The 13475-nt window shown below is 41.6% G+C and overlaps 1 protein-coding gene across 1 annotated transcript in view; it reads left to right on the top strand.

Annotated features, from left to right (window-relative positions):
- The first annotated feature begins 1333 nt into the window (after positions 1 to 1333).
- The window catches only part of nfatc3a (nuclear factor of activated T cells 3a), a 163565-nt gene continuing 151423 nt past the window's right edge, over positions 1334 to 13475 (top strand). Inside the window, exon 1 of the mRNA XM_060911502.1 lies at positions 1334 to 1770. Coding sequence (XP_060767485.1) covers positions 1680 to 1770 — 91 coding nt within the window. The 5' untranslated portion in view covers positions 1334 to 1679. The remainder of the gene's footprint in view (positions 1771 to 13475) is intronic.

Below are 13475 nucleotides of genomic sequence, written 5' to 3'. Positions count from 1 at the left end.
CATTCACACCTACGGTCAATTTAGAGTCACCAGTTAACCTAACCTGCATGTCTTTGGACTGTGGGGGAAACCGGAGCACCCCGAGGAAACCCACGCGGAGAACATGCAAACTCCGCACAGAAAGGCCCTCGCCGGCCACGGGGCTCGAACCCGGACCTTCTTGCTGTGAGGTGACACCACTACACCACCGTGCCGCCCCCTCACAACTGATAGAGATTTATATGTCACGGTTTTGGTTCTCCATGGAGTTTGTGTGAAAAATATGAGTTTCCCAGTAAAACACTTCTAGCTGCTTCTTCACAGTATGTGTTCAGAATATGATCTTCAACAAAGTGCATCTGAACAAGCTGTGTAGGCTCTTTCTTTGCTCTTTTATATCTTTCTAAGACTAGGAAATACATTTCTGTTTTCTGTGGTGGGACATGAACACGAGGCGTCGAAGTCAAGTGACAGAAATCGATTTTTATTTATGTCTCATTCTCATCTCATTATCTCTAGCCGCTTTATCCTGTTCTACAGGGTCGCAGGCAAGCTGGAGCCTATCCCAGCTGACTACGGGCGAAAGGCGGGGTACACCCTGGACAAGTCGCCAGGTCATCACAGGGCTGACACATACACACAGACAACCATTCACACCTACGCTCAATTTAGAGTCACCAGTTAACCTAACCTGCATGTCTTTGGACTGTGGGGGAAACCGGAGCACCCCGAGGAAACCCACGCGGAGAACATGCAAACTCCGCACAGAAAGGCCCTTGCCGGCCACGGGGCTCGAACCCGGACCTTCTTGCTGTGAGGTGACACCACTACACCACCGTGCCGCCCCCTCACAACTGATAGAGATTTATATGTCACGGTTTTGGTTCTCCATGGAGTTTGTGTGGAAAAATATGAGTGGCGTGTTTCCCAGTAAAACACTTCTAGCTGCTTCTTCACAGTATGTGTTCAGAATATGATCTTCAACAAAGTGCATCTGAACAAGCTGTGTAGGCTCTTTCTTTGCTCTTTTATATCTTTCTAAGACTAGGAAATACATTTCTGTTTTCTGTGGTGGGACATGAACACGAGGCGTCGAAGTCAAGTGACAGAAATCGATTTTTATTTCTGTGTTTTATTTTATTCGCCTCACCATTACAGTGTTTCTGTCAGAGTGGAGTGAACTGCACTACCCATGAGCACCTTGCGCGAACACGGCGTGCGCGAGTGCATGAGTGAGTGAGTGAGCGCGCGCGGGCGGGCGGGCGTGCACGCGCGCGCCTGTGTTGTATGCCGACTGTTGCTGACGTCAGCGCTGGAACTGCCCTGTCACGCGCAGTTTAGTGTAAAAGTTGGGATAGAGTGAAGCACACAGAGAGAGAGAGAGAGATTTACAGACATAGAAGAAGAGAGAGAGAGAGAGATTACAGTGTGTGGTGTTCACTGTTGATAAACAGCGGATGAAAATATTCGGCTTATTGCAAAGTTGTTTAGAGGATCAGCTGAACTCTGTATGAGCGCTCACTGAGAGAGAGAGAGAGAGATTTAGACAAACTTGACACTCGTTGGGTCTAGAACTGATAAAGTTGCGCTGTTTTCTTGTTGTGACAGTGATAAGAGAGAGAGAGAGAGCCGGCGGACAGACAGACAGACAGGCAGGCAGACAGACAGGCAGCAGGGACAGAAGGCGAGCTGTCAAACCCATGAGTAGTGCAGACTGCAGCGGGAATGAGGAGCTGGACTTCAGGCTGATCTTCGGTGAGGACGGCCAGCAGCCGCCGCCAGGCCCCGCAGGTTCGTACTGCACTTTCTGCACTGCACTTTATTCTCCAGACTGCTGGTGTACCTGCGCCCAGAGCCCTGCTCTCACCTCTCTACCGGCACACTGCCCTCAGATCAGCTCTGCCGGGGGGGTTAAGTCTCTCTCTCTCTCTCTCTCTCTCTCTGTGTGACACCATCAGCCTGTAACATTGTATACGTTACTATTTCAAATACTCAATCAAATAAGACTCTTTTATGTGTGTGTGTGTGTGTGGTGTGTGTGTCTTGGCTGGGACCAAATGTTCCCACAAGGATACGAATATCTGCCAGGTTTGATCTTCTGGGGACATTTTGCTGGTCCCCACTAAGAAAACTTTTTGGGGTTTGTTTGTTTGTTTGTTTGTTTGTTGCTGAAACAGCCAAACTGTTCTAGAGCACTGAGGTTAACGTCAGAGTCAGATTTAAGTGTAGGCATTGCATTAATTAGTGGCATATGACAAGTCCTCATAAGGGTAGGAAATAGAAAAAAAAAGTGTGTGTGTGTGTGTCTTGGCTGGGACCAAATGTCCCCACAAGAAGACGAATATCTGCCAGGTTTGATCTTCTGGGGACATTTTGCTGGTCCCCACTAAGAAAACTTTTTGGGGTTTGTTTGTTTGTTTTTGTTTGTTTGTTGCTGAAATAGCCAAACTGTTCAAGAGCACTGAGGTTAGCATTAGAGTCAGATTTAAGTGTAGGCATCACATTAATTAGTGGCATATGACAAGTCTTCATAAGGTAAGGAAATAGAAAAAAAAAGTGTGTGTGTGTGTGACACCACCAGCCTGTAACATTGTATATGTTACTATTTCAAATACTCAATCAAATAAGACTCTTTTATGTGTGTGTGTGTCTTGGCTGGGACCAAATGTCCCCACGAGGATACGAAGATCTGCCAGGTTTGATCTTATGGGGACATTTTGCTGGTCCCCACTTTTTGCTGGTCCCCACTAAGAAAACTTTTTGGGGTTTGTTTGTTTGTTTGTTTGTTTGTTTGTTTGTTGCTGAAACAGCCAAACTGTTCTAGAGCACTGAGGTTAACGTTAGAGTCAGATTTAACTGTAGGCATCACATTAATTAGTGGCATATGACAAGTCCTCATAAGGGTAGGAAATAGAAAAAAAAGTGTGTGTGTGTGTGTGTGTGTGTGTGAGACAGTATGTTATATTTACACTGTTTGGACACTATTTTGTATCCGAGCGTGTGCACGGTTTTATCAGAGACATGTGACTTGGATAAAAGTTAGCAAACTGCAACAAGTCTTAGCTGCTGTTTTATTTATTTATTTGTTTATTTATTTTTGTTTTTATGAAAGTTGAGTGACAGGTGAGTTGTTTTAGCTGGCACATGAAACACACACACACACACACACACACACACACACACACAGAGTAATCAATTATTCCTGTTCAGCTAGTTTGACAGTACATTTGGGGACGGATGTGATTCTGTACATCACAGCATTTAGTTTGTTTGTTTATTACATGCACATGCGCGCGCACACTTTCTTAAAAATATCGCAAGCAGTAAATACTCAGACTGAACATTCTCTAAATATTCTGATTACTGGTGTGTGAATGATGCAGTAATACCATCCTCCTTCCTCAGGTTTTTTTTTTATTCATTTGTTTGTTTGTTTGTTTGTTTGTTTGTTTATTCAAACAGTGAAGTCGCAGCCTGTATAATTATAATAATTGATTCTTATTCTTAGTAATAACTGATTAGTTGATCAACAATCATTGATTCCTCTAACAGCACGTGCCGAGGTGGTTTATTCCTCTTACGCAACAGCAATCTGTGAATCTTTAAACAGTACTGAAGAACTGCGTAGTTTTTATCCATTAATATTTACACTTAATGTTGTGGAATATCAAGAAACAAGTTTCTCTTACACTTACATTTATATTACAGACAACATAAACAGGTGTAACGTCAACAGCTTCTCTTCTTTTAGTAAGACAAAAAAGTCTATTGTCTTATTTTAATGTCGCAAAATGCATTTATTTGTTTATTGCTTGGAATTTGTTTATTTATTTGTTGAGTTGAAAGTTATTGTCATGAGGATGTTTGAGTGGAAATTAATCTTACATCGCTGCATTCATTCATTCATTCATTTATTTATTTCATTCATTCAAAATATCACAGAAGGGAAACTATTTTTATATAAAATATTACTGGAAATATGGATATTATTTATTAATATAAAGAGTTTGTAAAAGAAAAATATGGTTGCACAGCAAGAATATTTTAGGTAAAAGTTGTTGTGTTTGGGAGACTGTAATTAGGAAAATATTCATTTATTTAGTGTGTGTGGGGGTTTTGTTTTGTTTTTTTAAAAGATCAGCTGAGCAGGGAAAAGTGATAAAGCGTAAAGGAAATTTTGCAGGGCGTTTCCTCCTGACAGCATTTAATGACTTGTGACATTAAATCACTCAATCATATGCAATATGCAGATGAACAAGATAAAAAACAAATAAGATAAAACGTTACGAAGGATTTGAACACCTTGAAGCTTGTGCAAAAAATCTTTCTCAAAAGTTACACTCAAAAATCGGGCTGTAAAATCGCCGTGAGCAAAATTCATGGCACAGAAACGTGTTTTTGTTTTGATTCCTGTGTGTGTGCATGTGTGTGTGTGTACATACGTACGCCTGGGCTGTGACATTTGTAAGTTGACCAATTTTAGGCAAATTTGCTTGCTGTTTTTTATTATTATTATTATTATTATTATTATTATTACTGTGAAGACAGATAACAAATGTGTGTTTGGAAAATGAAACACAGATCAGTGTGATATCTGTCAGTCTGCTGGAGTGTGTCGGGAAGGAAACAGATTTGTACAAAGTCAGCCCGCCATGCTTTGGGTGTGTGTGTGGGTGGACATGTATGAATGTGTTTTGTATTTTTATTGTACGAGTGAAGCCTGAGTGCAGACTCCCCATCTTGCATGCAAAACAGCGTTTGTTGAGAAGCCAGCTTGCTGCAGCATGATGTCAGCTATTAGCTGATGATCGCTCTTGTTCGTATGGAATTGCTAAAATGTTTGACCCTAGCTCGAGGTAAAATCATTTAGATATTAAGATAAGGATAATTTCACATAGAAAATATAACTGTTGCTTCTGAAGTCGTTACATTACTTACTTACTTAGGGTGTGAATAATACACAGCTGAAAACCACTACTCATAACGTTCGCCTGTAAAAGAACATCAATTTTACGTTCATTAATTCTGGTTTATTTGATGCATAGACAATTTTTATTGTGAAGGAAAAAAACAACACTGTTTCAGTCTGAGAATTTAAAAAATTGGCATGTTTTTAATTTCCCCTCGATCGCTTCGACATCCTTTCCTGCAAAGATTTTTAAAAAAATAATAATAATTTAAGAACCTTGATTTTTGTGTTTTTGTCTTAAGTCTGTAAAAATGTTGAAATTAAATCCTGGAAAGTCTTTTATTCAATTAAATCATTCCTAAATTAACATAATAATAATAATAATAATAATAATAACTAGATAGAGACTGTGAGTAAAGTCACAGTAATTTGCACTAGCTGTTACAAACCGGGACATCTGGTCACCATACCCTATACGGTAGATCCGGAACGGTAAGAGATAGAGAATGAGTTGCGCCCTGCCACCCTGAACAAAATTTAAAAAAAAAAGAAACTGATTGAAAAAAAATCATGAAAACTGACAGAGTTATAAGTGATTGAAAAAAAATCCCATTTTTCATGGATCATTCCCGTTCAGTGATCCAGATCAGCACCAAAAGTCATAGCAATGTAATTCAGCCCAGAGGTATTCTTCAAGTGAACTTTGGTGATGACCGGTTGAAAACTGAGGGACAAACAGCATCCTAAAAAACATTAGAAGAAGAAAGTAGAAAGATCCTGAGTGAGAGTAACAATTTGCGCTAGCGCAAATTAATTAATAATAATAACAATAATAGTCAAGCAGAGCGATCCTGAAAAGGGCTGCTTGGTCCCTCAGGGGGCTGCCGGGTTCCACTGCTGCCTCGGTCCAGTAGTAGGAAGTAGGAAGAGTCGTACGTCATCAGCCTCACCCTCTTGTCCATGCTTATCTCGATCTAGTGGCAAGGCAGAGTCGAGACGACCGGGAATGAGCAGGGATGCAGGAGCTGCCAGAGGGTTGACAGTAAACGTAGCCATCTGGAGTGGAGCCTGTGGGGCTCCACTCCAGATGGTTGTCTCCCTGGCTATTTGACTCATCACTGGGACAAACGTTGGTGAAAACCAGAGCGTGTCCACAAGCTGGTGGGTCATGCATACTGCACCTCTGGGGCCACTTGTTGCTCCAAGATCCCCTACATGTCAGCTTTGGGTTGCGAAACACAAATGATCAGGGTGGCCAGCAGGGAGGCCATGTAGGAGTCTTGGGTAAGGAGAGATTATGACTGGCAAGAGAAGAGCTGCTTCTCGGTTCGCAAGTAGCTGCTAGCCAGCAGCTGGTAACAGTTGGGCTGGGTTGGGATAGGCCAACTACAACCTCACTACAGCACTACACTTCACTTACCCTGTGACTTGCGTCACCCCAGCCTAATAATAATAATAATAATAATAATAATAATAATAATAATACAGTAATAACAAGAGACGGTTTTGGTTTGGGGCCAAATGATGGACACTGAAGCATCTGCTGTTCACTTTTCATCTCTCGACTCGACCCTGTGGACATTCTGTAATTCTGTCTAGATGAACTTGTACGTTAGTGGTGTAGCATTAAACGACAGCGTAGAACGAACCATCACTCTGGCCTGAGAAGTGCGTCGCATCCTTGTTGAAGCAGTTTCAACGCTGGCTTTAGCCTACAGTATGAAAACGTACCATGTTTATGAAGAGAAGAGCTGCCATGCACTTAAAGTGACTAAACAATGTGTGGCATTTGCCTCGTATAGTGGATAATTACATGCTGCTGGTTTCATGCAGCCTGTCTTTAAGATTGGAATTTATTTATTGGAAAGGAGATTAAGCACTTGTATCTGTCAGCCCCTGTGGAGGTGTTGAAAGGGTAATGTCAACGTATGGCAAAGAAAACAAACACACAAAACCTATTTGTCATGAAAGATATGCTGCAGGATAGTCACGTAGACTGGTTTCAAGAATCGGCGAGACACTGTGTCCGTATATTGTGTAATTAAACATAAAGTTGCTTCACCAGGTAAAAGTAAAAGCATTGCTTGAAACTAGATATGTCATTATTTTTTGTCACTTTTCTTTCGAGATGGATATTTTCTCGTAAAATTGAAGGATATCGCCATTGCAAGCTATATGCTATATTTTACTTCTGTGAGTGCAATTTTGGATCAACTTCAATGCTGTGTTTCAATGCACCCTTCACTGACATCAAAAGTGTAGTATCATGTGGTTTGGGATGAAGCCATTTATTTTATTTGCGACTCACGAATGTTTAGAAGTGTTATGAGAACAAAATGTCTTTTTTTTCCTATTGTGCAAATCATCTAGCTATCGCTAGACGATAGCTCGTCTTTTAGCTACCCTCTGCTGTTTAGCCGTCTCTGTGAGTGCCTGATCCAGCTGATCCAGCTGCACTGCCCATGGATCAACTGATACTGCAGCACGATGATGCGTTATCATGAGCAGTTCAGTCACGTAACATGATTCTGCGTTCGAGGCGAAGTTGTAAGCAACTTGTAATCTGACCCTTCAACTTGAAGTTTCAAGTCGTCAGCTTGGTGTCATCTTCTCAACTAGCAGTTCTGTCCTCATTTGTGATGTAAAATCAACACACACAGTGTGTGTGAACAGTGTAAAGTTCCAATTCTCGATCTTAAATGAGTTTATATCAGTATTGGCTTTAGGTCAGATAATATCTGATCAGAGACAGTACTTAGTTAAATCTATAACACTGATCATACTAATCGCTGTTTTTAGAGGGTAATCATCGATGTTAGAGTTATCACTAACGTTAGCCGGTTAGCTTGTTGCGAAGCTAATTGCTGTTGTTGCGGTACTGAAATTTCAGTCCAAAATGTTGCATAAATGTATGAAGTTCATAAAAGTACCAATAACCACTCAGGCCTGTAACTGTCAAATTGAGGTCAAAGTAGCTTTTTGTGAGCTTTATGTGCTCTAACAGAACAAACAAAAATACACTCTTACATGGAGGCGTCCATTTTTTTTTTCATGTCACATGTTTCATGTTCATATCCTGAAGTGGGAAATTATGTTATTACAGTTTGCAAACTAGAAGGGCACTTGGTAGAGTGTATATTGCCGCCAAGCCACATATTATCAACGTCAAAATCGAATCACTCGAAGCTAGAATAATAATAAAGCTGTCCACCAAATTTCATCCAAATCCGTTCACTGCTTTTTGAGTTGCATTGGGAATAAAAAATAAATAAATAAAATAAAATAAAAACAATCCTGGATCCGCATACATTTCTGTATCCTGGATCCACATACATATCCGGATTTGCCTCAAAATCTAATCAATTGTTCCTTGGCCCATGGCTCACTTTTCCTCCAAATTTCATCAAAATCTGTATACTACTTTTTGAGTTACATTGGGAACGAACAAACAAACAGAGCTGAAAACATAACCCCCTCCAACACAGTTGGTGGAGGTAAAAATTACCACTTACACGGCACCATGAGCACAGCATAAACTCTGGTTGAAGAGAAAAATGTGAGCGCCGTACTAACAGCTGAATGTAGGGACTGTCCCTGAGGCTAAGTTAGATGCAGCTAGTTTGCTAAATGGAACTAGTTTGATAATATATCAGGGAGAGAACAAAGCTATAACAGCTTACTTGATTTGTGTTCGCTGTATATACAGATCTATTTTGTTCTCCAGTCTGTTAAAACGTCTGGCATGAACCGGATAGAGTTAGCATGCTAACTAAAGCCACACCAGAGGATAAAAACATGTAGCTCATGTGAGCAAAGGGCTCAAATCACTCGCTCTCACTCAAAATAACTGGGTTTGAAGTGCAAAAATACAGGGACATCACTGCTGGCTATCGTTAGCTCTGTAGCTCAACAACTTCATGACGAAACAAACTCCACTGTGAGGACAAATCAGCTATTAGCTAACGTTCACTAGCTTCCTGCAGAATTAAAGAACAATTAAATGAAGCTAAAATTCCTTCAGTTTTCAAAATTCTCTCTCTCTCTCTCTCTCGGCTGTCCACTGTGTAGTCAGACTTCTTTCATGCCTAATGTCTCCAGGAACTTTATTTAACAAAAAATATACAAAGAAACTGTTGGCATTTTAATATTTTTAGCATTCAATAATTTATATGTTGGTTACAGCGGTGAACCGTTGCTATTAGAGCTGGGACTTGAGCTCAGCCAAAACTTAGCCAGAAACACCAAAAAAAGCAACAGGGCAAAGGATTTTGCAAGGGATTAGCGGCAGGCTGCCAGGTCGCGCCGTTGTGTGTAGTTGTCAATGTTCATTTTAAAAGTAACTCAGTAAATTACATTGGGAAATAAATACTCAAGTCTGAGTGAAAAATACTGTAGCATGCGTGCCTGGAAGAAGAGTCTGGAGACAGAAATCTTAGTTTCTCGGTCGTTAGCCTGTGCTACTTGCTCTCGATAGCACTGGCTTGACTGCTTTATTATCATTCGTTAACACTACTGATGAACGCTACACCGGCTGGAAGGTGAGTTCACTGCTGCGCTGATGTTGCCAATTTGCGGTTAAGCTAGCATTGGCCTTCAAGAAGGCCTAGGGTGATAACCTTTTGGTCCCTCCCACTATAAATCAAAATCTGATTGGTTAATTCATGTCACTTCCTACATAAACATACACTGCCATGGCCTTCTGTCCCGGCAATGAAGTCCTAACCAATGAGTGAGCCAGCTCTAAACTCTTCTCAGCCTAGAGACAACAAATAAAAAAAATCTCACTGGATAACTCTATTTTAATGTTTTCAGGACAGTTACCCTTTCATTTCTGAAGCAAATTTGATAGAAAATGAGGCCAAATTAGAAGAGAATAATTACAATGAAATTATGAAAGAATGAAAGAAATTAAATCTAACATTTGAAATGCTGATATGTTTGGGCCTTCTTTGGTTGGTAATTGGTTTAAGAAAGACATTTCAGAAAGTGTCTTTTTATCACAGTATGGATTTATCATACTGGGCAATAAAATAATAGCAATACGTACCGTCGATACACACTTCATCAGTAGCAAAAAGAAAATTTTTTGATCATTTCACATAAACATATTAAATGCAAACCACTAGAAAAGCACATAATGAATACACAAAGTTCGGTTACATGAACAAACCCCAACGTGTTCCCTTCCTGACTTATAAACAGCATATTACTGGCCTTTATAATGGAGCGTGCTATGAACGACACGCAAACAGCCACACATTTAACAGATGTTATTGTTCAGTTGCAAGAATCGGCATGTGATGATAACAGAAACAGGGTGAGAAAGAAAATGAACAGTGTTTTCCGCAGGCCTTAAATATACTTGTAGTGATTCCTGGTGGATAAATGTGATTTTGGATCACGTTGAATTTGCTCGTCTCGTGCTTCTCAATAAATGCATGTTTGTTTGTATTTTTTATTGGATTTTTTTCTCCCTAATTTAGTCACGGTTAATTCCCGCCCACCAGACAGGTCAGTTCTATCACACGACAGCGAAGGCTATCACGTGGCATCTTTTATGCAGTGTTAGAGGCGGCGTAACACGCTCGAAGGAAAGCGCTATCCGTCTACTTCCATATACATGAGCTCACAGACGATGATTGGCTAGCGTCACTGTAACTGACGGGTGAGAGAGCATCCCGGTTTTTTGTATCTGCGATATATGATATCTACGATACTAACAATAATGGCCTGTTAATTTCTGTTCCTGACCTGAAAACAGAATGACCAAATGTGCACGGACTGTTAATTTCCTTTTAATAATCAGTTAAGTAGGTGAGAAAAGAGCACTGAATGCGCTGACTGGACTCGATCGCTCCATGTTGTCATGGTAACGTTGACAAGAACAGGTAATGTACACACTGATTAAGATTGTCTGCAGTGTGAAAGCTCTCTGTTCATGTGGTCGGCTATTTGGCCAATCATTCCAACACAGCACAATAACTTTTACTGATACAGTACATTATGTTCGTTATTATTTATCTATCGCTCACAGAACATTCTCATCTCATCTCATCTCATTATCTCTAGCCGCTTTATCCTTCTACAGGGTCGCAGGCAAGCTGGAGCCTATCCCAGCTGACTATGGGCGAAAGGCGGGGTACACCCTGGACAAGTCGCCAGGTCATCACAGGGCTGACACATAGACACAGACAACCATTAACACTCACATTCACACCTACGCTCAATTTAGAGTCACCAGTTAACCTAACCTGCATGTCTTTGGACTGTGGGGGAAACCGGAGCACCCGGAGGAAACCCACGCGGACACGGGGAGAACATGCAAACTCCGCACAGAAAGGCCCTCGCCAGCCACGGGGCTCGAACCCAGGACCTTCTTGCTGTGAGGCGACAGCGCTAACCACTACACCACCGTGCCGCCCCAGAACATTCTCATTCTTCATAATTATTTGCTAACATAGGTCACCAAATATACTTTGGAGGCTGTTAATGTTCCTGGGTGGCCCACCCATATAGGATGGATGAGGAAATTGTTGAGAAAAGTAAGGTGTTTAAACTTTAAAGTCAAAATAAAGTGATTAAATTCAGTTGCGGGCGGCACGGTGGTGTAGTGGTTAGCGCTGTCGCCTCACAGCAAGAAGGTCCGGGTTTGAGCCCCGTGGCTGGCGAGGGCCTTTCTGTGTGGAGTTTGCATGTTCTCCCCGTGTCCGCGTGGGTTTCCTCCGGGTGCTCCGGTTTCCCCCACAGTCCAAAGACATGCAGGTTAGGTTAACTGGTGACTCTAAATTGACCGTAGGTGTGAATGTGAGTGTGAATGGTTGTCTGTGTCTATGTGTCAGCCCTGTGATGACCTAGCAACTTGTCCAGGGTGTACCCCGCCTTTCGTCTGTAGTCAGCTGGGATAGGCTCCAGCTTGCCTGCTACCCTGTAGGACAGGATAAAGCGGCTAGAGATAATGAGATGAGATGAGATGAAATTCAGTTGCAGGGTTCTCCAGAAAATTTGAAGTAGCCAGCTAAAAAAAAAAAAGTAGTAGGCAGCGCTAATGAAGCAGCACTAATGCTAGGGGGGTCTGGGAGCATGCTCTTCTCCCCCCAGAAAGTTTTTAAATGTACATGCCTTCTGGTGGCTTCTGGTGCATTCTCAGCTAATAAATTACTAACCATTTCCCTGTAAAATACTTGTAAAATATGTCTGAAATTTCCCTCCAGATGTGTGTGCGCTTGGTTTTCTCAGTTTCCCTCTGTAGTACACTGCCTGGCTCTGTAACATAACTACATATGCTTCGGCGTGGTCACATGGTCCAGCTCAGCCAATCAGAGCGCGTGAATTGATCTGTTGCTTTCGGTCATGTGAGACCTGAATCGAAGACAACTTTATGGTGGAATAATTGGATTGACTATTGAAAGGTGCATTTTTATTTTTTTCTGGGATCGAGTAGCTAGCGGGGCGGCACGGTGGTGTAGTGGTTAGCACTGTCGCCTCACAGCAAGAAGGTCCTGGGTTCGAGCCCCAGGGCCGGCGAGGGCCTTTCTGTGTGGAGTTTGCATGTTCTCCCCGTGTCCGCGTGGGTTTCCTCCGGGTGCTCCGGTTTCCCCCACAGTCCAAAGACATGCAGGTTAGGTTAACTGGTGACTCTAAATTGACCGTAGGTGTGAATGGTTGTCTGTGTCTATGTGTCAGCCCTGTGATGACCTGGCGACTTGTCCAGGGTGTACCCCGCCTTTCGCCCGTAGTCAGCTGGGATAGGCTCCAGCTTGCCTGCGACCCTGTAGAAGGATAAAGCAGCTAGAGAAGATGAGATGAGTAGCTAGCGCAGACCGTCTGTGTAGGCGGAGAAAACCGCCAGTCGCCGGTGCTTATACACATCTCTGCAACTGATATAGACTGAAATGGAACATTTTATCGTGATAAATTTTTCAGCTATGTTGCCCAGCCTTAACTGATATCATGTTGTCATAATATCACCCTGCCCTAATTTCAGAGGTTGCAAACTCCTTTTTATTTTACATCACATTACATTATATTACATTACAGGCATTTAGCAGACGCTGTTATCCAGAACGACGTACGACGAGTGCAAAAGTCAGGTACAAGAAGTGCTGAACTACTAGACAAGAAAGTTCTAGAATCCAAATGAACAAGTGACCGAATAAGACCTATTATTCTATCCACATTCACTGGATATAAGCAATCGTGCGTTCTGATTGGCTACTCTACTACGAGGCTATCAGCTCATATGTTGTGGGTAAAGAAAAACAAAATGGCGGAGCATGTTGCTGAACCAACCGAGGACGAAATAAAAACTCTACTTGGAAACAAAACCCCAAAAAATAAAAAATAAAAAAGCAACAAAATATGAAATGAAAGTATTTGATGGTAAGAACATGTCTTTTTTTTCAAGAATTATTATTATCGCATTTTTCACACATTGCTACTGTCATTTCGCCAGTTTGTTTCCATTCTAAGCGGAAATGATTTTGTCGGACATTTTGTGCGAAGTTTTTAATTCATCGAATTTGCAAAAAATAAAAATAAAAATGCTCGTTTCCTCAAAATCCAGTGAATGTGGATAGAATAAAACAGT

The sequence above is a fragment of the Neoarius graeffei genome, chromosome 27, assembly GCF_027579695.1.
Source record: "Neoarius graeffei isolate fNeoGra1 chromosome 27, fNeoGra1.pri, whole genome shotgun sequence".
In the NCBI taxonomy this organism is placed as follows: domain Eukaryota; kingdom Metazoa; phylum Chordata; class Actinopteri; order Siluriformes; family Ariidae; genus Neoarius; species Neoarius graeffei.
The sequence above is the reverse complement of the archived record's forward strand: the minus strand, read 5'-3'. Positions and strand labels throughout refer to the sequence as shown.